This window comes from Meriones unguiculatus, chromosome 7 (assembly GCF_030254825.1).
Source record: "Meriones unguiculatus strain TT.TT164.6M chromosome 7, Bangor_MerUng_6.1, whole genome shotgun sequence".
Taxonomy (NCBI): Eukaryota; Metazoa; Chordata; class Mammalia; order Rodentia; family Muridae; genus Meriones; species Meriones unguiculatus.
This window is the reverse complement of record NC_083355.1, coordinates 8,781,580-8,806,777: the sequence shown is the minus strand read 5'-3', so window position 1 is coordinate 8,806,777 and position 25,198 is coordinate 8,781,580. Positions and strand designations below refer to the sequence as shown.

At 48.0% G+C, this 25,198-nt stretch overlaps 1 protein-coding gene across 9 annotated transcripts in view; it reads right to left on the bottom strand.

The window, feature by feature from the left end:
* Slc39a11 (solute carrier family 39 member 11) overlaps positions 1-25,198 on the bottom strand; it is a 389,328-nt gene that overhangs the window by 60,330 nt on the left and 303,800 nt on the right. For all 9 annotated transcript variants that reach the window (XM_060386462.1, XM_060386454.1, XM_060386455.1 and 6 more), the window contains one exon: positions 2,552-2,621. In XM_060386462.1, the coding sequence (XP_060242445.1) occupies positions 2,552-2,621 (70 nt within the window). The remainder of the gene's footprint in view (positions 1-2,551; positions 2,622-25,198) is intronic.

Below are 25,198 nucleotides of genomic sequence, written 5' to 3'. Positions count from 1 at the left end.
AGCCCCAGCATGAGGAGATAGAAGTTACCTCCCTTGAGCTCACTGCGTAGATAAGTACCCCCACAGGCCTGACCATGGCTTGGTTTGGCCTTGCGAGCGTGGAAGATCATGGGCATTGCCTCCCCCATTTGCAGTTCCTCAAGCTCTCCTCCTCCCCCCTGTGGCTGCCACAGGGACAGATTTTCATTTGCCACTACCTTTCTTCTCGGGAGAGGGATATCAGAGTTGATATCAAGATGCCATAAGGGCATGATGCCACCAGACAGAGCCTGGCCTATGAGTATGGTGCCCAGGGCATGGCTGTCACTTGCAGGCACTGACCTCATAGAGCACATGTGATCTCCCATGTTGTTGGAGAGCTTGGCCTTTGAATGCTCATAAGGTCAGCTCCCTGGGGCTCTCAGACCCAGGGACACTGTCTGACCCTGAAGGTTCTCATGGTCTGATGAAGTCAAGTCCAATTTGGCTACTCCAAGAAGGCAGAGAGCTAAGCCTGCCATCTCCCAGGACACGGGGGCAGAGCAGTGTGTGGGCTGTCCTGAGTCATCATTAGCCCTTGGCTCTTTCTTTCCTTTTTCTCTCTTTGGTGATAATCCTTACATCCTAAAGGCCCTTCTTTCCTTCCTTCCTTCCTTCCTTCCTTCCTTCCTTCCTTCCTTCCTTCCTTCCTTCCTTCCTTCCTTCCTCTATCCACTTTATCACTTGACTTTTACAAAAGGCAGCATTTTTACCATGATGCTAAAGTGAAAATAGCTTGGTCCAAGAGCCCAAGAGGCAGGAAGAATGAGCTAAGACTAGGACATACTTCAACCTAGAGCCTGCCAGTGCCCCTTGCACGTTTGGGGCTTCATGGAACAGACACACATTTTTTAACATATGGGTTCCTGATGTGGTGTTGGACAGGGAGGGCATTTAACCCACAGGCTTCTGCTGCATCTGGGGACACAGATGCATGGTGGGTGAAGTCTCAGTCCTCCAGCTGTGTATAAAGACCTAGCACAAAGGTGGAAAAGGGGTAACGACGAGAAAGTTCCTCCTGACAGTCCTGGCCAGTAGACATACGGCTGGTCCACACAGGAGGGGTTCAGTGTGTGGGGTGAGGAGCAGAATAGCTTTGTGCTGGACTGTCTGAAGCCAGCGCTCTGACCCATCTGATTTGAGTTGCGCATGTATGCGTGCGTGCATGTGTGTTTATGTGTGTTAGTGTTGGGGGTACTGTGTCTGTGCATATGGAGGTCTGGAGACAAGCTCAGAGTGTTGTTCCCCTGGCACTGCCCACCGTTTTGTTTTTGAGACAGGCTGTCTTCTTGGCCTTAGGCTGGCTGGTCAGCTAGCCCCAGGGAAACACCTGTCTCACCTCCTCAGGGCTGGGATTATCAGTATGCACCATGTGGCCTAGCTTCTCTGCTCCACAGGTTCTGGAAATGCAGATTTTTAATCTTGTACAGGAGGTATGTTACAAGCTACCTCTCCAGGCCTGAAATTATGTGTTCAACCCCTTGTAAATCCCTGTGCGTTTACAGTGAGCGTGATACATTCCGTCAGCGCTCACCGTTCCCAGCTGCCCCCATCCTATTGTGTCCACTTGTCCTTGTACCCCTAGTCCTCTGGAGGGGGCTGGGATTGTGGCCCTTGAATGAGAGGCTCCATCCTGGTGTCCTCCGGCCTGGAAGATTGAGTGGCCATTGCTTTGTGAGTGTGGGTAGGCCCTGTAGAGCTTATCACACGAGGTCTAAATGGCACCAGGTGGGTGGAATTAGGTGAGAGGAAGAAGGCTGATGGGCTGGAGAAGAAGAGGGAAAATCAGATGGGGAAGATGATCGTGGGCATGGCTTGGCCAGACTGCAACCCTGAAGGAAAGACAGAACCCATGGGATAGAGACGGTGACAGTAAAGCTCAACTTGGAAGGGCTGAGCAGGGGGATGCTACAAAACCCCAGTGCAGAAGTCTGAAGGTAGCTGGCCCCATTGGAAGGAGCTCAAGTTTAGGCCAGAGCTCGAGGCAGGTGACACTTGCAAGTAGATGGCAAATAGGTCACACAGGAATGGAGGAGGTAGCCTGGGGAGTGTACATGAAATAAAAAGAGATGATGCTCCAGGGACTGAGTTCTGGACACTGACATTTAAGAATGGGTCACTGTGTGAGGACCAAGCAAAGGAGCCTTCTGGGAAGATGTCCTACAAGTGGCGGGAAAGTCCAACAACGAGAGAGGGAGACTGGCAAGGGGAAGGAGCCACTCAGAACACTGATCGCTGCCCCTGCTAAGCCTTCTCCTTAGCTGTCACACACTCCACTCTTAGGTACAGCACGCAGTCATATCTTGGTTGCATTTACAAAGTGGTTACCTGTGAGCCGCCTCCTGTGAGAACGACTGTCCAAGCCCGCTCGTCTGGCTGAGTACTTCACTCAAATGAACTTCCTCTAACCTCGTCACTCCTTCCATGATGGGATGAGGTTACTTAGCAACCCTGTGCCAGCAGCTGACCCCGGTATCAAGCACAGAGAAATGAGGGGTGCGGCCCACACTCCAGGCCCCATGAGTCGGCTTACCTGGCACTCTCGAAGGTGGCAGATGCAGTCTTTTCTATGGCTCCAAATCCTACACCAACAGCAAGACCCTCTGAAATAGACACAAGACACGGAGGTTAGGAGTCACTCCCAATGAGGAAAGTAGCTTGCCATCCTTTTATCAGGCAGGACTGCTTCAGGCTGCAACTAACAGAAAATCAATGTAATAGGGGCATTTTTAACCTAGGCTCATAAACACCAGTCTGTTGAGACAAACACACACACACAGACACACACACACACACACAGAGAGAGAGAGAGAGAGAGAGAGAGAGAGAGAGAGAGAGAGAGAGAAAGACAGAGAGAGAGAGAACACTAATGAAGACTGTCAAAATAATGGGATTTAGAATCACCATGGAAACAAATCTCTGGGCATATCTTTGAGGCATTATTTCTTTTCTTCTTTTCTCTTTCTCTTTCTTTTTGTTATGTTTTCTTTTTTTGAGATGAAGTCTCTTTATGTAGTCCTGGAACTCACTATGTAAACCAGGCTGGCCTGGAACTCACAGAGAGCCACCTGAGCCATCACACCCAAGCATTATTTCAATTAAGTTAATTGAGGAAGAAAGAATCACCCTAAATCTGGGCAGCACATTTCCACAGGACCCATAACAGAAAAAGGAGAAAGTAACCTGGGCACAGGCAATGACTTCCCGCTGCTTCCTGACTGTGGATGCCATGTGACTGGCTGCCTCAGGCTCGGCCACCATGCCTCCTCACCACGACAAACTGTGCCTTTCTGCACTGCATCCATACAAGGAAAAGCAGAAAGCCGGGGCCCTTTCTTTATTAGGCATCTGTCTCACTCCCTGGGGAGAGAAACCTCCTCATGTAACTCCACTTGCATCTCCTGGGCCAGAGCAAGAACCAGTCCCCAGTGGAGGAGGTGATACTCCTGTGATCCAGGCAGGAAAAATTCCCAGCATTTCTCTAGGTCAAGACTCAGGGCTTTTTGAGCCACACTGGAGTGTTTTTTTATGAGAAAGGCATTTCTATTGAATGAGAGGTGCCAGTGTTTTTTCAGGATTCACTGTCCCTTTGAATGGCTTGTTTCTTTCTCTGAGCTCTGTTCAGTTGAGGGTGGTCAAAGACACAGGGACATAACAATGGAGTCCTAGAGGCACAGAGAATAAGTATGCCTGGCTGTCCCCTGTGAGGGACAGAGATCACTCAAGACCCAGTACGGTTCAGCAAGGTGCTGTCATGGGAGGGTTGGAGCCCAACAGCCCTGCTAAGATATCAGTGACTCCTTGGGACCCATTTTTCCCTTTGTGCCCCCTCTCCTGTGTGGGTCTCTTAATGTGGTACCTGGTTGCAGGCTGCTAGGTAGCGAATTTGAAATTGTGGTTTCTCACTGAATGTCTTAGTCTTTCTAGGTCCTCCCAAGGCAGAGGAGATCCCCGGCTGGAGTTTTGCTTGGGTCATCCCCAGCTTCCGAGGTTACGTGTTTGGAGGGGAGGGTTTCTTCCTAAGACCACACAGCAGCATGGGGGCTCCTCCGCCTTGTGTCCCCAGAGCACGTGCTACACACAACAGCAGGCCACAGAAGTCACCAAGCCACCCCTTTCCTCACACTCTGGGGTGGAAGGAAGCAGCTAAGACAAGGCCAGGGCCACCATATTGATTCTTTTTTCTTTTTTTGCACTGTTAAGGATGGAATCCAGGGTCTTCCTAAGTCCAGGCAAGTCCTCTACCAGTGAGCAACATACCTAGCCCTCAAAACCAAGTTTATTAAAACTTCAATGCAAGGGGCTAGAGAGATGGCTCAGGAGTTTAGAGAATTTGTTGCTCTTGGAAAGGACCCAGGTTTGATTCCCAGAACCAGCAGGATGGCCCATAACAGTCTATAACTCCACTTCCAGGAGATCTAATGTCCTCTTCAGATCATATGCAGGCACCAGGTATGCATATGGTGCACAAACCTATATGCAGGCAAAACTCCCATGTGTATAAAATAAGATAAATAGATTTTATTTTTATTTCCTTCACTTCACTTTGTCTCTGAGGTTCCTGCCCATCTCTTTGGTCCCCACTTTTACAGTGTTTTCTCCATTAGGATTATGTCTTCCTACTGAGGCCCTGTTTCAAAATCCTCATCCTCTAGAGCTTTTTTCCTTAGAAAGCAGGGGGCTGATGACCCTCAGGATGCGAGGCTTATTGGTGACTTATAGGTAGGGACTGTCATCTCCAGGCTCTGAAGCAGAGGGCAAAGATGACAGGGTGTGGTCTCAGCTAAGTTCTGGTTCTGAGAACCTGAATGTTTTGCCCCCACATCTGTCTGTTCTACCTCTGTTCCTCTGGATGTCCCCCCAGGAGCAGAAGCCATAAGCCCAGGCAACGGGCTAGATGCCCAGGATATTAATATCTGCCTGATGTGTCTGAAGCTTCCCCCATGGGGCTGGCAGGGATGGACTTACTACCTGAGTGTCAGATGCTGGTCAGGCAGGCTGCAGTGGGGATGGCCAAGGGTCTGGGCAGGCTCTTTCTACGGAGGTGCCCACGCCATACCCATGAGAAAACAAAGTTGAGGGGGCATCTCAGTTGCTGTCCCCAGCCAGCCTCCAACTTCAGCCATCCAGAGCTTACCAAGCTGCTGTCCTCTGCTATGAGATACACCAGCCCAGCTGAGCACCACCCCCTCTACAACCCACTCCCATGGGTAACAATGGACTGTCAGGACAAGGCTCTGCCCCAGGACCTCTGGCCAGCTGGGGACAGATGTCAAAAGCTGGGAGGCAACTAGGGCTTTTATTGGCCCCAGACTTGCATATTTCCCTTTGGGGGAAAAATTGCTCTGTAAAGCCATAAACAACAGCTGCTTGGTTCCTCTGTTAATGGCTTTTTTTCCTAATTAGTCATTTTAATGTAAATCACAGAGCAGCCTAAAGCAATGGTACATAAGTTAATCAGCAAAATACCCACCCTAGAGAGTGGCTCAGCACACAGCCCCAGCACTTAGACATATGCACACTCGCTGATGCTTTGGGATGGGACAAAGGATGAGCAAAGTGACCTAGCTATGGATGGGTGAGGACCGGCCTTGAACCTATGTTACCATCTGTCATGATTCCCAAAATGCCATTTGATATCCAGTTTGCTGCTTGGGCTCCTGGCTTTTTCCATGGATGTGGTGTGGCTCTGTGGGCATCAAACACCAATTTCTGCAGTTCCATCTCCTGCACAATGAATGCTCCCTCTCGCAGCATGCCAGGCACCTAAGGCAGACTACCAGCAGGGGGCCATCCACTAGGGAACTTTCTGTGATGGTTTCCAAAGTGGCAGGTCCTTCCTTCCTACAGCCATGGCTAGCTCAGGTTCCCAAAGGATTGAGCAAGGGACAGAGGTAATAGAGGGAGAGAAGGTTTTTCTTACTGTGCTCAAAGATGGCAGGTTATCCGCAGGAGTTAAATGAACGAGAAGCTAAGATAAATTACACACACAGAAAGAACATAAATTAGAGAATCAACAGATGGAAGAAGGAACTGCTGGTGAGAAAGGGAGGGAGTTCAAATGTGAACTCTTACCCCAGGTATTCCACCAAAAATGCAAATGAGGAAAGTAATTGAGACAAGATGCCCATGTGCCTGGAATATCATTAGGAAACATCTGCCTTTAGACCTGTAAGAAGAGAGGAGATGAACTGCCTGGACCAGTGAGGATGGCTGACTGCAGGGGAGGCCACTTGGAGGACAAGCTGAGCACCAAGGCTGCTGTAGCCACCACAGTCTTCCCTGGGACTGGGATGGGGGCACCTGTCCCCTGCCACTACCCTATCCTTACTGAGGCTCAGGGATCACTGTTGAAGGGGGGACAGAAAGACTGATGTAGAATCACAGGTGATGGGTGACTATAAGGGAACAGCAGGGGAGTTGCATAAATGAATTCACAGTAACTGAGCATGCCCAAGAGCTTTAGAATCCCAGCATGTGTGTGGGGGGGTAGGTGTGAAGTCCCACCCCTAGCTGAAGAGCTACTGGCAGTTGATAGCTGATGGGAGAGGGGGAGTCAGTTTTCTTTAAGGGCGTGGTCCCAGGTGGGTAGACTACCCTCTAGTGAAGACCACACATCCAAGAGTATAGGGGTGGCACAAACTTCACTTGATGGATTCTGAAAGGGGGAAAGGGGGACACAAAGTTTGGTGGGTAGGGAAGTCAGGACCAATCTAAGAAGAGTAGGGAGAGAGGTGACTATGATAAAAATGCACTGTAGAAAATTCTCATGGAACTTTTTTAAGACGGTGAGAAGTGAGAGAATAATGTAGGACCTTTGACTGAGACAGAACCAACCTCGGATCCTACTCCATTACTTAAGGTTCCTGTAAAATTGAAAAGAGGGTGAGGTGGTTTTTACAGTGAGGTCTTGTTAATGGCAACTGGCCTGGACATGGTTAGAATCAGCTAAAATTCACTAGGGCTCATAAGCTGTGCTTGCAGCGTTGTAGAAATTCCACCTTTCTTATTCCCAGTGATCAGCATGTCCAACAAGAGTTCAGAGTATTCCATAACACCCAAGGCATCTAAGATGGTAGGAAAGTCAGGGAAAAAGGAAAAGCATTTTTTCTTCCTGCTCTAGGCTCCACTGACTCTTGGTTTTAAGGGCATGGGATAGAGTCCGATAGAGTCTTACAGACACTGACATCTATGTGACTCAGCTTTGACAGATGTCTTAGTTGCAGTGGGCTGCTATAACAAAACAGCACAGACTGAGTGGTGCATAGACAAAAGAAGTTTCCATCCCACGCTTCGGAAGAGTGGACGGACCACAATCATGACACCAGCAGATGTCACATCAGAGGAGGGACAGTTGCTGATTTGTAAGTGGAGACTCCTCTGAGGCTTCTGAAATACAGCATGGTCATCCCAGTGTGGCAGGACTAGAGATGAGGACTGGAGTGCTATCATATTTCCCCTCTGTACTCAACGCAGGGCTCATACTGCTCCAGTGGCTTCCCCCAGGGACACCTCCAGGGCCCACGCTCACCGAGGGCTCAGTGTCTCCCGTGTGTTGCTGTGAGGCCACAGCCCAGCTCCCGCACCTGAGTCTCCTCACTGCATGCCATTCATTCTCCAGCTGGGCCTCTGGTCTAAGTGTGCATGTTGCTAGATCTAGAAGCTATGGCTGGAAAATGTCAACACAAAGGCCACACAGGAAATCAGGGGAGCCGCGGCAGCTTATCCTCCTCAATTTGAAGCCCATTAAAATTATGGCATTGACTAACATTTCCTGGGGAGGTTTCATAAATATTAAACATGGACACCACCAGCAAACACTCGCACCACCAGCAACGACAGCAGGCCCCGGGGGTAGGGGAGTGACTTGGAATAGACAGGCTGAGTCATACCCAAGTCCACTGAGGGTGTAGAAGGGAGAAATTAGTTAAACCATGGCCAGAAATTGTGGGGCAAGAAAAAAGAATTATCTTGAAGAATGAAAGCCAAGGTTGTCTTCTGGTCTATTCCACATACATATACACATGCATCAAAGCACACATGTACACACATGTACATGTATTCTCCCCCTCACGAATGAACACAGCAGCCTAAGGCCAAAGCCTCGGGATTGCACACACAGCCCCTCTTGGTGGCAGTGTGAGGAGTCACTAAATGGACATGTTGGAACAGGGGAGCTTATTTATGTTTTTATAATTTCTATAGCCCTGACCTGAAGAAAATGAGAAGAAAGGATTTGTTTTAGCCTCCTTGGAGGACTCTTGAATAAAATTAGACCCTGGCAGTTCCTCCAGGATGATGAATAACCTAAGATTTGGGTTCATTTATCATGCCCTGGATTTGACTTGCACCACAGCATGTAAAAAATCCAGGCTGGAAAACAGTCTAAAGCCTCCATCACTAGTCTGCCTTGCTACCCCAAGGTCAGGAAGTGACCCAAATGTATTTGGGGGTAAGGGTATTTTTTTTTTTACAAGTATCAGTATTTCACCAGGATATTAACAGTAAGAAGAAAGTAACCTCCTACCGACCTACCACAGCTCAGCTCAGCAGTTTGTGGGTGCCAGGGAGACAGGAGCAACCATCCTTCTCTCTCCTCAAGGTGGCCCCATGTGGACATGGTCATGTTGGTCATGCCAAGATGAAGTCTGGGAGACTTGCACAGCGGCATCAACTCAGGATTTAAAGGGAACTAACGGGCACAAAAAAAGGTGAGGGTAGTTTCTGGTCCCCTGTGTTCCAGTTGACAGGGCATTTAATGGGAAGCTGTCCAGAGAGCTCCCAACACTCGGAGGAACTGCGAGAAAGGGGCCAGAACTCAAGAGAGCTATCCTGATCCCACAGATATCAAGCTGCCAGCAATTCTAGGGACTCAGGTGAGCCCTGGAGGCACAGGGAGCCGGAGGATGCTGTCTTGTTCTCTCTGCCATGCCCAGCTCCAGCCTGGGATTGTTTTTTTCTGCTCAGACCCTCATTTGTATTCCTGCTGTATCTGCTGATACCATCCCAATATATCTGAACCCCATTTCTCAGGGTTATTTCTGAGACTCAAGGAACATAAAAATGCTCATTGGAAACTAACCAAAAGTCACACAATAGTTACACAAGCTACTATTTTTTAAGGGTGAGATACGAAACTAATGGTATATAAAAGGAGAAGATGAAACCCGGAATATTATTTTTCCCTTTTGAAAATGGTATTTTATTAATCCTTTGCGAATTTCAAACAATGTATATATTTTGATTATATTTATTCTCGCTCCCCCAATGCCTCCCAGACCTACCTCTACATTTGCTGAAGCTAGCCTGCACTTGAATCATAGAACATAGAGAAATCAAAGTGGTGCTGGCCTGAAGGCTCCATCCTTACTGGCTGGTTTTCATAGTGCTGGAAGGTGCTGTGCATGCTATTGGAGGAGACGGGTTATTATCAACTAGACTCAGACGTGAGCCCTGTGAGCTACAGCAGTGACTGGCCTGGCAAGATACGCCTACTGGTACAGCAATGGCACTAATGTTACAGGAGTAAACAGCTACTTTCACATAGGAGTTAAGGGGCTGGAAAGATGGCTCAGAGGTTAAGAGCACTGACAGTTCTTCCAAAGGTGCTGAATTCAATTCCCAGCAACCACATGGTGGCTCACAACCATCTATAATGAGATCTGGTGCCCTCTTCTGGCCTGTAGGCACACATGCAGGCAGAATGCTATATAAATAATAAGCAAATAAATCTTACAAAAAAAAAAAAAAGAGATAGGAATTAAGGCCTGCACCAAGAGATGGAACTTATATCTAGGATCATTAGCAGGACCATCATTTAGTCTCCTTAAGAATTCCCAGCCTGACCATTGCCTGGCCTTCACACTGTGTGAGAGACACACTTCCCCACATATTTAAAAGGTGCTGTTGTCTAGATTCATCGTTGCTTTCTCCTACTTTATACTCACTAAGTGAGTCATCTTATAAAGGCCTGAAATAAATTATGGAGGCCACCAATAATAAAATAATCTTGGAGAAATTACAGTAAGTACTAGAGACTCAAGAAGAAAAATGGCCAGATGTTAAAGATGTAGGTGTCATATAGGGTACACAGGCTAAAGAAACTGTTGTGTTAGGGAGATGGCTCAGTCAGTGAGCGCTTGCAGCTCTAACCTGAGTCTGATTCCTACATAAAAAGCCAGGTACAGTGACATGCATGTGTAATTCTTGTTCTGGGTAGCCAGAGACAGACTGATGACTGGGGTTCTCTGGCCAGGCAGGCAGCTTAATGGGTGAGCTCCATATCCAACTAAGAGAACCAAGTTCATCATGTCTCAAAACAAAACAAAACAAAACAAAAAGCAAACAACCAAAAATCAGTTTGAGCAGCACCTGAGGAACAAGACCTGAGGTTGGCCTCTGGCCTGAACACACACGTATACTTCCTCACAATAAATGTTCACCTCTCTTTACACAACAGATTGCTGGTGGCCACCATATGCAAAACAGAAAAAATATACATCAAGAATTAAGAGTTGGGCATGATGGTGCACGACTGTAATCCCAGAACTTGGGGAGGCAGAGGCAGGAGGATCTCTGTTAGTTTGAGGCCAGCCTGGTCTACAAAGTTAGTCCAGGACAGCCAAGACTACACAGAGAAATCCTGTCTTGGAAAAAAAAAATCTCTAAAATAAACGAATGCAAGTGAAGATGAAGAAAGACCTGTATGGCTTCATTCTCAGCAACATTTCAAAGGAATGACAACATCCTTTTGATTGGATTTTATCTGGGAGGGGAATAGGAAAGAAGAAAAATAAAGTTCCATGTGTCGGGCATGCTTTCTGGCTTTTAATTCTCACAGCACCACACAAACATGCTTCTTAGAAGTAGTGACATGAATTAAGGTGCAGTGAAATGAATTCAGAACTGCCCAAGCGACAGCTCTTAGTAGGTGCATTATAAGGGGTTTGTTCATCCTGGGAGGAGACGGGCAGAACTTGGCCAGCAACGCTGCCGCTGTTCGCTTGTTATTAACATCAACAGCTCCAGCGGCGGCATGGGGAAAATCAGGGGAGAGCACAAAGGCCTGAACAGAGGCAGCACACTAAAATCACCAAGTGGAGAAGCTACATCACGCCCACGTGTGGCAATTCAGGAAGGGAAGTTGTGTGAGCTGACGGACAAGACGGCTCAGCAGGTCAAGGCATCTGCCTCTGAGCCCGATGACCTGAGTTGGATCCTCAGGACTGATACAGTAGGAGGGAACCAGCTCCTGAAAGCTGTGCTCTGACTGCCATATGTGCACCACTCCCCTGCCAACAAAACCAATAAACAGCTGTAAAATAAATCAAGGAAACGTAAATGTGATGTTCTATATTTGGAATCAATCAAGAAAAGGCTGGTGGGCAGTTGGGGGTGTCATATGAGAAGCCCTTGTTCACCGTGAGCTACCTGTACAAATCATGTGGTGAGGACAATATTGGCATAGGCAGAAACAAGATCTCAAAACCAAACCAGACCATCAAGACAGAGAAAGGGAGATGGCAGGGCATGTCAGCTCCGTGATAAGCATTTGATGAGAAGGATCTTTCAAATACATATGACAAAAAATGAGTATCTACATTGATATTCATGCTTATATGCCTTCTGGTATATATATATAAATGTGTGTGTATTATACATATATGTATGTATATATATGTGTGTGTGCATATTTGCATGTGCATATCTCTATAGTATTTATGTATACTTACATAGATAGGCAAATACATATGTATCCACATGTGTATATAGCACATTATGTGTGCGCGCATGCACACACACACACACACACATATATATGATAGATAATCTATAGTTGCATTGAGTGAATCTATCAGTGGTACATGAGGAACGTTAGCCTACGATTTCTTTGGTTAAGGGGTTCTGCTTAGCCAAGTCTCACAACCTATGGGTTTTGTGTGGCACTTGAGCGTGTGCTGATTAGGAAAGATATCAGAGGAACCATCTGCACTGTGCAGAGAGCCCTTCCAATATGTCCAAGCCCGCTGCTCCTGCTGCTTTAGAAATGGGCTTGGGGCATGAGGACAAAGGCAATTTTGGTCTCTGTGGGGATCGGGCAGCTAAGCACAGCCAGTGTCTAATCTCAGCCACCTACACATCCCAGGAGCACCCTTCCTGTGCTAAAGAAATGTGAGTAATTCAGACGAAGTCTCCCTCGCAGTGTGAGATCACTTAAAGGATGCCTGGGATTCCAGCAGGCCCCACTCCATCAACACCGGGCGCATCCTCTCCACCGAGGACAGACATTCCTGATCAAGGAAGCCAACCACACGGCACCCACTTTCACTGCTATCTCAGACCCAGATTTCAAATCACCATGCTCCCCAGGGAGGATGCAACCCCACACCTACCAGGAAACTAGAGCACTATCCAATCCACATCTAGCCTTCCCACTGGGAACATCCCAACACAGAACCATCTGGAAAGGCACCTGCCCAATTCCTATTACCTTGGAGCTGTTTCCCAATAGCACAGACTGTGAGCCCATGACCCAGGTAAGCCAATGCAATCAAGGAAAATAAAACTATTTTCCTTTTCTATTTTCTATCCCGTGGTTCCAATTTTCAGTCCCTGTTGAAGGAAATGGCAGACAAGGGGGGAAATGAGAGGGATGCGGGCATGGCTTTCCTTGCTATCTTTTAGCTACCATAGTTCATATTTTCAATTATGAACCTTCCAACCACCATGGGGTGGAGAAATGATCAATCTGCATTTTGAAGATAAGAAGCTAGAACGACATAAAAGTTACATGACGTTTTGGGGAACACACGATGTCTGGCAGCCACGTCTGTAGAACAATAATTTTCTACTCCTCTCACTTGCCTAAGATTGACAATAGATCAATAATGAGCTTGGTCCAAGAGTTTCAACCCTCACTCTGCATCTGTAGGGAAGAGGAACTGAATTTGGCTGCAATTCTTTTGCATCCTACATGCAAAGCTCAGGCCAATATGCAATCAAAGAACAGAAGGAAGCAAAAGAAAGGAGGGCAGGGTGGTGCAACTTCTATCATGAGGAGGTGAAAACACAGGGTCAACCATTCACCAGGGTTCAGGCCTCCATATTCCTCCTGTGAGGACAGAGGGGGCCCTGGATGCTGAGTTTCCCCTTGTAGGAGCTGAGTGTCACTTTGATCTTGACTCCCTGACCAGTCTGCAGACCTGTCCAACAAACACCACCGCAGAAGAATGGCTAGGATTCAGAGGCAGTCCCAGCTTCACCCGAGTGACTCATGGCTTTCCTACTCAATCCTAATCACCATAGCTCTTCAGACCTTTGAGTCTCAACTAGACTACAGTTCATTTGGGATGATGAACACTTTGTCTTCACAGATAACTTATGACCCCAAACCTCAGTGCAGATGCTCCTAGACTGGGGTGAGCCTCCCAGTGTGGCAGAGAGTCATGCTCAGGAACACTTCTCCTTCCTCCTCCTCCTCCAGCATCTTCTAGATGAAATCCCATGTTCTAGTGTGACATTTAAGCTTGATGTCAGGTTGCCAGGATTTAGAGTCACCATGGAAACAAACCTCTGGGCATGCCTATGAGCAAGTTTCTAGATTAGGCTGGGATGGGAATATCCACCCTAAATGACCCAAACACCACTCCATGGACTAAGGTACTAGACTCTCTCTCTCTCTCTCTCTCTCTCTCTCTCTCTCTCTCTCTCTCTCTCTCTCTCTCTCTCCCTCTGTGTGTCTCTCTCTCCCTCTGTCATCTCTGTCTCACAGTCTGTGTTTCTGTCTCAGTCTCTCTCTGTGTGTTTCTGCTCTCTCTGTCTCTCTGCCTCAGTGTCTCTCTGTATCTCTCTGTCTCTCCTTCCTATCAGCATTCATCTTTCTCTGCTTCCCAACCTGACTAGCTGTTACAAGTTTCGTGCCTTCCTCATTGATGGACTGTAGTCCTTCAAACTGTGAGCCAAGATAAACCCTTCCCTCCCTCCCTCTGTCCTTCCTTCCTTCCTTAAATCACTTTAATCTGGTGTTTTGTCACAGCAGTGAGACAAGAAACTAACACTAGAGATCCCTGGAAACATGTCCGTGGGTACTAGAAACATTTGGAAGGTTTTAGTGCAAACATTAAGTTTAATCATATGAAATTATTTCTGATTGACCACTTTTTAAAAATGATGCTGTGGATTCAACTTGGGGCTCACATATCCTGAGAACATGCTTTGCTCCACCTCTATTCCAGAACCCTTTTTTGTAGGGGTTGGTGATTGAGCACAGACCCTCAGACATGCTGGGCAAAAGTTCCAACTCTGAGCTTCATCCGTAGACTGCACGACCATTATTTTTAAATCATAAGAGAAAAATCTCACGTAGCACAACCTAATGACTATATAAACCTCAACTGTGCTCTTGAAGGGTCGGAGCCTACCAGAACATTCCACAGTCTCAGATCCCTGGCAGTGAAGAAAAGAAACCTGCAGAGCTCTGCTTCCCCAGTGTGTTTGACAAGACAACTCTTGTACAAAACAGCACCTGTTAACACCTCACAAAACCTGTTCTTTGTTGGGCCTGGTTTTGGGAAATACTCTTTGGGAGAACTCAGATAATTCAGAGTTTTCTGGGCCGTTCAGAGCCCTCCACCTTGAAGCTATACCTGCATATACTGCATAAAATAAAATCCATTTGTCCTGGTGTCGTGTTTGTTCATTTATTCAACTCACAAATAATTATCAAGAGACTCCTTGGTAGCAGATATTGGCTCAGAACTGGGGATGCCCTGAAGCATGGGGATTCTGAAGAAAGAGACAGGAAGGATGGAGAGGCCAGCTTAGTGTGAAAGGCAGAGGGTCTGGCTCAGTATAAGTATAAAGTATAAAGGAGCAACCAAGGGCTTTCTGTAAGAACTCCATTTTGAACCAGGGCTTAAAGGAATGTTTCCAGACAGAGGTTAATGATTAGTGTGCCATCCATCAAGGCAAACACTGGTGCCTATACTCAGTTCCACTTTCAAAGTGTTCATCCCCGGAAGCTCTTGCAAGCCTCTGGCAAATGTGATTATCATCTGCTGCCTGTATCATCATCTTCTACTTTAATAAAGGAGTACTTGGTTTATTCAACATTTCGTGGGTCCAGGGCTTGTTTCCCTCAAGCCAGTACTTCTGTGGTACTTCTGTGGTACTTCCATGATAGTGCCATCCTCTCGAATTTTCAAACCTCAGGCTTCCTACTGGTAAAGTGGGGAATAGAGGCAGAGGCAAAGACCTTGAGTGCTTGCCATGGTCAAGGACATCTCAAGAATAAGGCCTCCTGTCCTGAGATTCACTTGGTTTATCTGTAGCTGTCACAGAAGAGGATCCTGGCGTGGGGGATGGCAGGCTTCCTCCCATAGTTCTCTGACTTGGGCAGGTCCACCCCCTGCTGAGGCAATCTGATGGTCTCCCTATACCTAGGAGATTATACTGATACTTCACACAGCATGGACGCCTGATAGCTTACCTCATTACCCCAGATCTGCTGGTCTCCAGTGGTCCTTCTGCTTGCCTCTAGAGCAGCTGGGCCCACAGGTGAGCACCACTGCACCTGGCATTCTCTCCCACAGTTCTCAGCTCTCATGCACCCCTTCACTGGCCCTCTTTCTCCCAAGGAGGCCCCAGGGACCTTTGTCTCATGCTATAAGAAGAACTTCCACAAGCAGTGAAGACAACTTCATGGACAACTTTGCTGGACAGAGTGATGGGTGGGACAGGTATAAATGCTACAGATACTGGATGGGGTCCTGTGTACCAGGCTCCGGAGTTGATGTCTGGTCCTATGCCTGACAGAAGAGTTACATACCTATAATTTGCAGTGTGACAATGAGAGAGAGAGAGAGAGAGAGAGAGAGAGAGAGAGAGAGAGAGAGATTTGCTGGGTGTGGTGGCACATGCCTGTAATTCCAGCTCTCAGGGAGGCAGAGGCAGGCGGATCTCTGTGAGTTGAGGCCAGCCTGGACTACAAGTCGAGTCCAGGGCAGCCAAGGCTACACAGAGAAACCCTGCCTCGGAAAAAAAAAAAAAAAAAAAAAAAAAAAAAAAAAAAAAAACCAAACAAAAAAAAAAATCCTTAACAAAACCTCAGGATTTATTGGTGGGGAAGGAAGCTTTACTCACTGTCTCTAGATATAAGCCAGGGAGGGCCATGTGACGAAGGATAATGAAATCAGCTCAGTCCGGCAGGGGTTCCCATCAGTGGCACAGTGAGAACCATAGCTAGAAGGTCCTGAGAGCTCTCCTCATCAGAGCTAGGGTGCTTTCTTTCCTTCTAGAATCTAGATGAGGTCACCAACACCAATCCCTGAAGCCACAAATGTGAAATCAGGTCGACCACAAGGCAGTTTAACAACGTTTGTCATTTTTATCTCTGTATTTTAAGGTACCCCAAAGACAGACTTATCTTCCCCATATCCAACACAGGCCACTTGATTCATAATTAACACAATGCTGGGAGAGCAAGATAATGGGAAGTTTGGTTTTTTTTTTTTTTTTTTTGCAAACCTTGAAAGCCTATCCTGCACTCAAATGACCAGCCTGTCTCAGCTCCTCCAGGGGCCAGCACAGCAGTGATTTGCAAACACAGGCAGAATAGGGGTAGAGATCACCAGGTCTCTAGGAACTGTTGACCAACTGGACCACGAGCTTTTGTGTAGAAGCAACGCAATCCTTATGATGCAAATAAGGAAGATGGTGCCTGGTGACTTCATCTCTCTCACCTTAGGAATCACTAAGGGTCAAAGGTTCCCAGAATGCTTCCACTCTAGAAAAGGGAGGGAGGGAGGCAAGCAAGTGAGGTGATATCTAACAAAGTTCCCTCAGGTTGGTGAGAGGGCTCAGCTGGTTAACCCTGCTGTCCAAGCATAAAGACCCAAGTTTGGATCCCAGCGTCTGTATAAAACCCACGTGCTGTGGTACACATCTGTAAGCCCAGTGCTGGGGGTGGTGGAGACAGGAGGCTCCCTGACGCTCACTGCTAAGCAGCCTTGCTGAATCAGTGAGTTCCAGGTGCACAGAGAGACTATGTCTCAAAAAATATAGATATGTAAGTATGGATAAAGTCTAAAGTTCTAGAAAGGAGGCCGAGAGATTATAATACTAGGTGTCAAGGCAGAGTGTAGGCAAGATGACAATAGTTCTGTTTGGGGGGAATAGATAGACATCATCCAGACTTGCAGCTTTGGTCTCCTTGTTTGCCCACGGGGAAGCAGCTAATGCATTCAGGTTGCTTCAGGATTCTATGCCTACAGGCAAACAGCTAATTTTGCACATAACAAGTAGTCTTTCTGGTGATGCTGTCTTGACCTCTTCAGCATATCCTACCATGGCGTGCAAGAAGAAGCCGGTACTTAGGCTGCAGGGACAGCAGCTTGTGACTGATGTGTGATGAACCTTCACCTTTCTTATAACCCTGAACCACACTCAAAGCACAACACACACTGTCCCAGGCACTCCAGCCTCTAGTGGCCCCAGGCGTAGTCTCGCAGCACCCAGCACCGCACCTCACAACCCAGCGGCCAGTGAGCAAGCATGGCAGGACCAGCACAGGTTCAAACAGAAGGTGGGTCTCCTCTGAAAGGATCCAGCTCATTGGGCCTGATGGAAACACACTGGGAGCTTTTCAGTGGTCCAGGTGTTCCCTCCCCACACTTCTCTACTTATTTGCCCTCCTTCTACAGCTCACCTCCCTGCTCCCTCCCTGTGTCCCGCAGGAACCCCCCTCACAAGTCTAAGCCCTCGTTGGCACCTGCTGAGATGGTAACCTCCATGCTGGCCAACCAAACAACACACCCAGTAACTGCTCTGCAGGGTGAAGCACACAATAAAAGCCTTGAGTTCTTTTAGACCTTCCTTTTCAGCCTGTGCTATTTAACACATGCATGTGTATATGTTTTGCTGGTGGTGAACTTGGGAGCTGCCTGTACTTAAGTGGCGGGCAGATTGCCACTTGCCCATATTCTGCCCGTGACTGAACTATAAGGGGTTATTAGTCATAGATAATTTGGCTATAATTGATCTTAATGGTGTTAGAAATGACAGGCAACATCACTTAGTCCTTAACACATACCAGCTTTGGCTCTATATTTTAAAAACTTACTCCACCACAGCTTTTATGGAGCAAGAGGAACCAGAAGCCCAGGTGCACAGAGGGTGAATCATTCAAGCTGTTACAAGAATGAGCCGGAAGAGGAAGTGGGAGTTAGAGCCATCCTGGTTCTCTGGTTCTCCAGGCCCACCTTGTAGGAGGGAGCCCCATGGTCTGCCGGAGGGAGACCATCTCTGTTTACATGCCAGGCGCCCTCAACAAGTCCTGGGCATGAGCCACGACTGAGGCCAGCTGCCTCAGAAAGGAGGGGAAAAATCAATGTGTTGTTTATAGACAGTGATTTTATGATTTTATCTTTCAGGTGTCAAACAGTCAAGAAGTAACAACTGACACCATGTTCATTTTTTAAAAAATGACAAACTAGTCATCTGAGACAGAGATGGAGAGGATGTGAAGAGTCACGTGACCCAGAGCCAGTCCACATTCTCCTCCCTGGGGAATGATCTCTCTCTGCGTCACATCACACCCTCCTTCCTGCAGGGAGTGGATGGGGCCTCTGCTCTTCACCCCACCATGCCCTTCTCTAGCTAAAACAAGGAAGTAGGTTCCTTTTCATACTGTCTTATAGGCCCGGCATGCCTAGAGGAAAAGCTGTTGCCAGGGCTCTTCTGGCACCCTTGAGCCCTTGCCAACAGAGTGGGCACTGGGAAGGCTGGTGACAAGCCTTCAGCCAAGGTCCACATTCAGAAGTTGGCTAGCTTTGGTCATTATGAAAATGATTCCCCTTGACTGATACTAGCCTTCCAGCCATGGGAGGAGACTTTCATCCATGGAGGTCCCATCATTCACATTACACTTATTTTTTTTCTTATAACAGAATAGTTCCACAACTATTCCACAAGTTACAGACGCGCCCATGCTTCCTGGGATTCTTCAAGCCCCAGAAGCTCCATGCCTAGCACGGTAACAGACATCATCACCTCATCATCTCTATTTTTTTCTCTTGAGGCTTTGCTTTTGAGGCAGGATTAACAGAAACTATTTATACTTAAAAGTGTAAAACGTCTAAGAAAGGCAAATATTGCATATTATCTCATGTGTGGTTCCTGGATTTTATACAAGTGTGCAAAATCATGTATGTATATTTATGAAGCATGAAAGCACTGACGATATGAAATAGGGGTGTGCCCAACATACAATATATACATATAAGAAAACGTCAAAGAAAACCCCATAAATAATTCCCTGAATATTTTATGTTTTGTTTCCAAATTGCTTGAGGCTAGGGACCCTGATCCTGCCTTGGGAAGTGTCTGTGTTTCCAGAGCACAGAAAGCAATACAAAGGATGTCCAGGCACCCCACATGGAGAATGGCCAACCCTGTCAGAGAGAATGCTGTCTAATATTCTAGTGGAGCAAGGACAGGACGGAGGAGACCATTCCCCACTCGGCAGGGCAGAGCTGAGGAAGAGGGGGCATGAGAAGGCAAGTGTGCAGGAGCCACGGGCTGCCTGCCAATTGGGCTGGTGTTTAACACACTGGCTGCCCACACCCCACGGCTTAGCTGATGGTGTGACAGACCTACTGCCAGAGTGTAGGGCTTAGCTCTCAGCAGGTGTATAAGGAACAAGGGTTGAAGGAGTGACATGAACATGTGTAATAAAGGCAAGGCAAGGAGGAAGAACAGGGGAGAAGGGGAAGATAACACAGAAAGAAATATTAAAGGTGTGCCTGGACCTGAAAGAGCTGGGTGGAGGCGATATCTCGGTTACAGGACTGTCCTGAAATTCCCCTTGGGAGAGACATGCTTAGGCAGTTCCTGGATTCAAAGATACATCCACCACTTTGAATGCTTCTTCCATACTGAGAGACCAGCTTCCTCCAGCACGAGGACATATGCAGGCAGTTACACACATGAATATCACAGGGTACCTGTCTTCTGCAGCATGGTCAAAAGCATGGGTTGGTCTTGACTACCACCCTAACCTCTGAAATAGCATTTGAGTATTTTGACTCTCACCAGTCTGTAAAGCTGAAAAGAAGGTCTGAGCTTGACTTTGGGCAGGTGTGCATGTCAAGAAGGGGCATGGGCTGGAGACTCAAACATTGACCTTTCCGAGGAGCTTACGAAAGGTGGGAGCTGCTGGGGCCACAGCGGGCATCTGGAAGAGGAAGTGTTTTCTACTTTCTGTAAACCAGAACATGTGGTTCAAAGGCCAAAGAACTCAGGAAGGGATTACCAAGCCCAGAGAATTGGCAGGGACAATATGGAAGCCAGAGCTGCTTAGGTTCTCATGTTATTCAGACTTGGGCATCACTGTGAACTAAAGGGAGGATATACCCTGGCCATTGGCTTCAGAGGTGTCAGTCTATCATGGCTGGGTGGCAAAACCTCAGATCATGCTGGCCAGTGAGCAGAAATGCCTGTGCTGCAGGCTTCCTTCCCCAAACTGGATGGTGCTCCAACACTCAGGTCATGTCTTTCCTTCCTGAGACCAGTCCTCTCTGGAAACATGCTCACAGCTGCTCTTGGAGGTATACTTTATTATTCCCCTGAAACTCTTGCCCCTGGCTCCTTTTCTTCCTCCTCCTTTTCCTCCCCCGACTCTTCCTCTTCCTCTACTCCTTACACGGGAAGTTAATATACAGACCTGGCTGTCTTGGAGCTATGTCAGCCAGTCTAGCCTCAAGCTCACAGATTTAAGGAACAGGCTGTTTGCAGTGGAGGATCCTCAAACGTCAGCACACAGGAACCGTATCACTGTCCTGTGCCCTTTATGGCCAGTCTTGGAGAACAAGCCAGTTCCCTTCTAAGTCCAGAAACTGGGTTAAACCCATCGCAGAGCCACACTGGATCTGCATGGGACCCTGGGCTCTTTCTCTCCTGCTATGGAGGACTTGGTGATGGCCTGATTTTCTGTCTTGTGGATATTTCTGAGCCACAATAGGCTGCATACAACTCCTCTCCTGGGTCTGCCCCAAGGTTCCCCAGATGCCTCCATGATATTTATGAACCTGTCCTTCCCAGGCAGATCTCATGGACCTGCCCCGTCCCTAGTTTAGTCTCATATGGCAAGAAAGGGGACCTGCAGATCTGCCAGACCCCCTGCTGGAGGGAGATGTGACGACAGACAGCTGGCCAGGACAGGGGCTGGAAAGTACCAGATGGTAGAGTCGAGGCACTACCATAGGGGATCCACCGGGAGCCCACCCCTGACAGATGCTCCGATTCCGTGGCGGACCCTCAGCTTGCTGCTTCCATTCCTGTTTCATCCCTCACCCTCTCCCCGTATTCTTTACACTTCCCAAATGTAAACTATCCAAAACCCACACAGGAAGGATACTGAGCAAAACCAGGAAGCAAGCTGTGAAACACACAGAAGAGGAGATTCCGGGCAATCCCTAACACCAGTACCCATGGTCTAATTCTGTTTCACAGTGGCATCCCAAAGAAGTTCTCATCTGCTCCATTTTACCAGTAGAAAATGAGTGTTGTGGAACAGCTGAAGCTGTGGTTCCTAGTATCGTCTTGTCTGTGGTAAAGTGAGGTGTCTATCTACTGACCATCTGCTTCAGTGCAAGGACTCCGGGGTGCAGGCTTTGGGGTTTTCCTGAGCAGCTGATTGACATGCAACTTCTCTCAACTTCAAGTTTGTGGGGTGTGTGTGTGTGTGTGTGTGTGTGTGTGTGTGTGTGTTGGAATCGAGACAGGGGGCGAGGGTACACAACAGATTAGAGGCCAAACAGAGATGTCATTGTTCAGGAGCTGTCCACTTTTTCTCCCATGTTTGTTTATAATGGGCTCTCTTGCTGGCTGGAAACAAGCAGAACTGGCAAGGCTAGCCAGCCAAACAGCCCCAGACCCCAGCCTGTCTCCACCTCCCCAAAGCTGTGAGCAAACATTTACTACCACACCCAGCTTTTTCTTTTGTAAACATGGAATTAAACTCAGGTCTTCCTGCTGGCACAACAGGCACTTTTCAGACTCAACCATCTCTCCAGCCTCCAACCTCACCTCTCTCCTCCATAAGCTGACCTGGGTACTCTGAGATGAACAAGGTCCTGGGGAGCTACAGTCTAAGGCACATGTCATGATCATGGTTTGGGAGCTTCTGTGAATGAACACAGCCACACTGAGGCTTTAGTGTGTGACAATAAGAGCTAACAAAAGTAGTGTATCCCGGGCCTCAGAGGGCCAGAGCTCTAACCCGAAGGATGGATCCCAGTTGGATGCTTCAGGCTTCTTTTGTCCATCAAAGTGTGAGGGGTGAGGTGGGTGTGGCCTACTTGGCAAGGATCTGTCTCAAAAAATTGTGCATAAGTTGGGCATGGTGGCATATGGCTTTCATCTCAGCACTTGGGAGGCAGATGCAGGTAGATCTCTGAAGTCTAGGCCAGCCTGGTCTATAGAGTGAGTTCTAGGACAGCCAAGGCTACACCTTGTGAAACCCCATCTTGGAAAAAAAAGAAAAAAGAAAAAAATTGTACATCCACACCAGGGAGATTGAATAGTGTCTCCCCTCAAATTTGTGTCTGCACCAGTGATCCATTTGTCTCTACCTCTTTAGAGCTAGGGTTACTAGTATGGCTACCATGCCCAGCTTTTAAAATGTGGGTTCTGGGGATCAAACTCAGAGCCTTGTGCTCGAAAGCTATCTTCCCTAGAAATATTCTTGGTAGATGAAATTCATTAAGAGGAAGCTTAGCTGGAGTGAGGTGGGTCTTAACTCCAACACCAGAATCCTCATGAGAGAAGGTGGAGCACCAAGAGGCACACCGTGGAAGGTCTGAGGAAGATGTGTGGGTGGGTGGGGGGAGTGCCATGAGTTGTTCACGAGTATGCCAGGAACTGATGACAGCCACCAAGAACTGAGAGGGTCATGGATGAGGCCTTCAGAGGCAGCCTGGTCCTGTTGACACCTTTGTCTCAGAATCTGAGAACAAGGTGTTTCTGTTGTTTTCAAATCACCCAGCTGGCAGTCCTTAGCTGTGGAAGCCCTGGGGAACTAACACAATGGCCACAGAGGATTCTGAGACACCACACTGTGTGTAACTGTCACGTTCATCTTACTGGAACACGGCGGTATTAGAACAGTCACTTCACAGAATGCCCTGCTGGAGAAGCAGTCATCAACCACCCCCACCCCAGCTTTCTTGTGGCCTGCCTGCATGACCCCTACACCCTGACAGAGTGAGCACAGCCTCGCTGGGTTGACTCAGAGCCACAGAAGAGCTGGGCAGTCCAATTAGTCTGTTTCTCCTACAGCCAAGGGCCCTGTCACTCACAGCGATATTCCTTTATGTTGATAGAAGTCATTCCCAAGGGCTATATTCATTTTCCTGAATCTATAATCTTATTTAATGTCTGCACCGATGACTCAGGATTGTCTTGGAAACATTAATTACTGCGTGACTGCATAAAATGGCAGTGGTCTAGGTCATCCTGGAGCAGGAGAGGATGTCATATCCTTGTTAGAGCTGTCCCCAGCTGGTCTGCGAGAGGAGGTGGCCTTGGGAGCCACAGGGACTGATTTCCCACCCGCCTCATTAGCATCTGGGCATCTGCTTTCCCTGTCTCTGTGTAAGCAGGAGGCCCATGTCCCCAAGACCCCTTCCCTTTCATGTTTACTTCTCTTTTCTTCCTTAACTTAATGAAGTTTGGGGAAGGAGATGACTGACTTCCTAGTAACTGGACAGAAACTAAGAGTAAATAGAATTGAGGGCCAGGGAGTTCTTGCATGGTCAAGGGCACTGGGTTTTCTGATTCCCCTCCTGGAGAACACAGACCTCCTATCCCCAATTTCCTGTTCCCAGATGAGTTCAAAGAGTGAACCCACCTTTATACGGACCTGGCTGGACTGAATACATATCTTACATGCTGGGGCACAGGATGAATTAGATTGGGAGTTGTGCTGGGCGATGGCTCCATTGTAAAGTGCTGGCCACCCAAGCATTAGAAGCTGAGATTGGATCCCCAGCACCTGAGAAAATAATCCTGAGCTGGTAGCCCACATCTGTAATTTCAACCACAGGGAGGTGGAGGCAGGAGGATTCCTGGGGGTCAGTAGCCAGCCTCCACACGGGTTCGTACACACATACCAGCAAACACAAATCATTGCGTGTGCACGTGTGTACGCGCGCGCTCGCTTGAGCATGTGCCATGGTTTGACTCTGAAATGCCTCCACAGACTTATGTTTGGAACACCTATTTCCCACAGCGAAGCAGGAGGAGACCTAGCTATAAGAAGCAGGTAACAACAGCTTTAGGCCAGATGCCGGGATCTGGGTCACTGCTTCTTGGTCTCTACCACACGCTCCCATGGCCATGACCAAGCTGTCCTTCATAGCTTCCCTGCCATAATGGACTGGAACTCTCTGACACTGGAAGCAACGTAAACTTTCTCCTAGCTCTTCCTGTCAGGGCCGGACTTCAAGGTGAAGGGACTGCATCCATTCCTGGTGCGTGCCTGCAGCCTCTTACTTCCCCAGCCTGTACTTCAGCTGTACATGCAGTCCACAGTGAAGGGCATTCACAACCACACTGCCACGAGCGTGAGGCCCGTAGGCTCGGTCTCTGCCCTGCACTTACAATGGACATTTTCTGCTTTTTTCTGGCCACTCTCTTCCCACTAGAACCGGAACCCATAAAGCCCAGAGAGAAGGCTTTCACATATGTATGTGCTATGCATACGTGTGTGAACCTGTGTGTGTACTCTTGTGTGGGTGCATGTGAGACTAAGGCTGATGCCAAGAACCATCCTCCATAGCCTTCCCACCTTGTTCAGTGAGGCAGGGTCTCCATTCAAATCCCGAGCTCACCAATCCAGCTAGTCCCGCTAACCAGCCTGTCACGGGATCTTCTGTCTCCGCTTTCCGAGGCTGAAATTACAGGAGGGCCAAACACCCGCTCAGCATTTTTGTGAGTTCTGGAGCTGACCTCGGATCCTCAGGTGTGCATGGTAAGTGCTCTAACCCTGAGCCTTCTCTACTTGTAGCCATTTCTCCTTTAGCCTGAGCTATGTGGGAGCCAGAGAGAAGCCGTTATCATCATTAGACATGAGATGCTAGTGTCTTCACAGAATAGATGCTTCATACCTGAGAATCCACTCCAC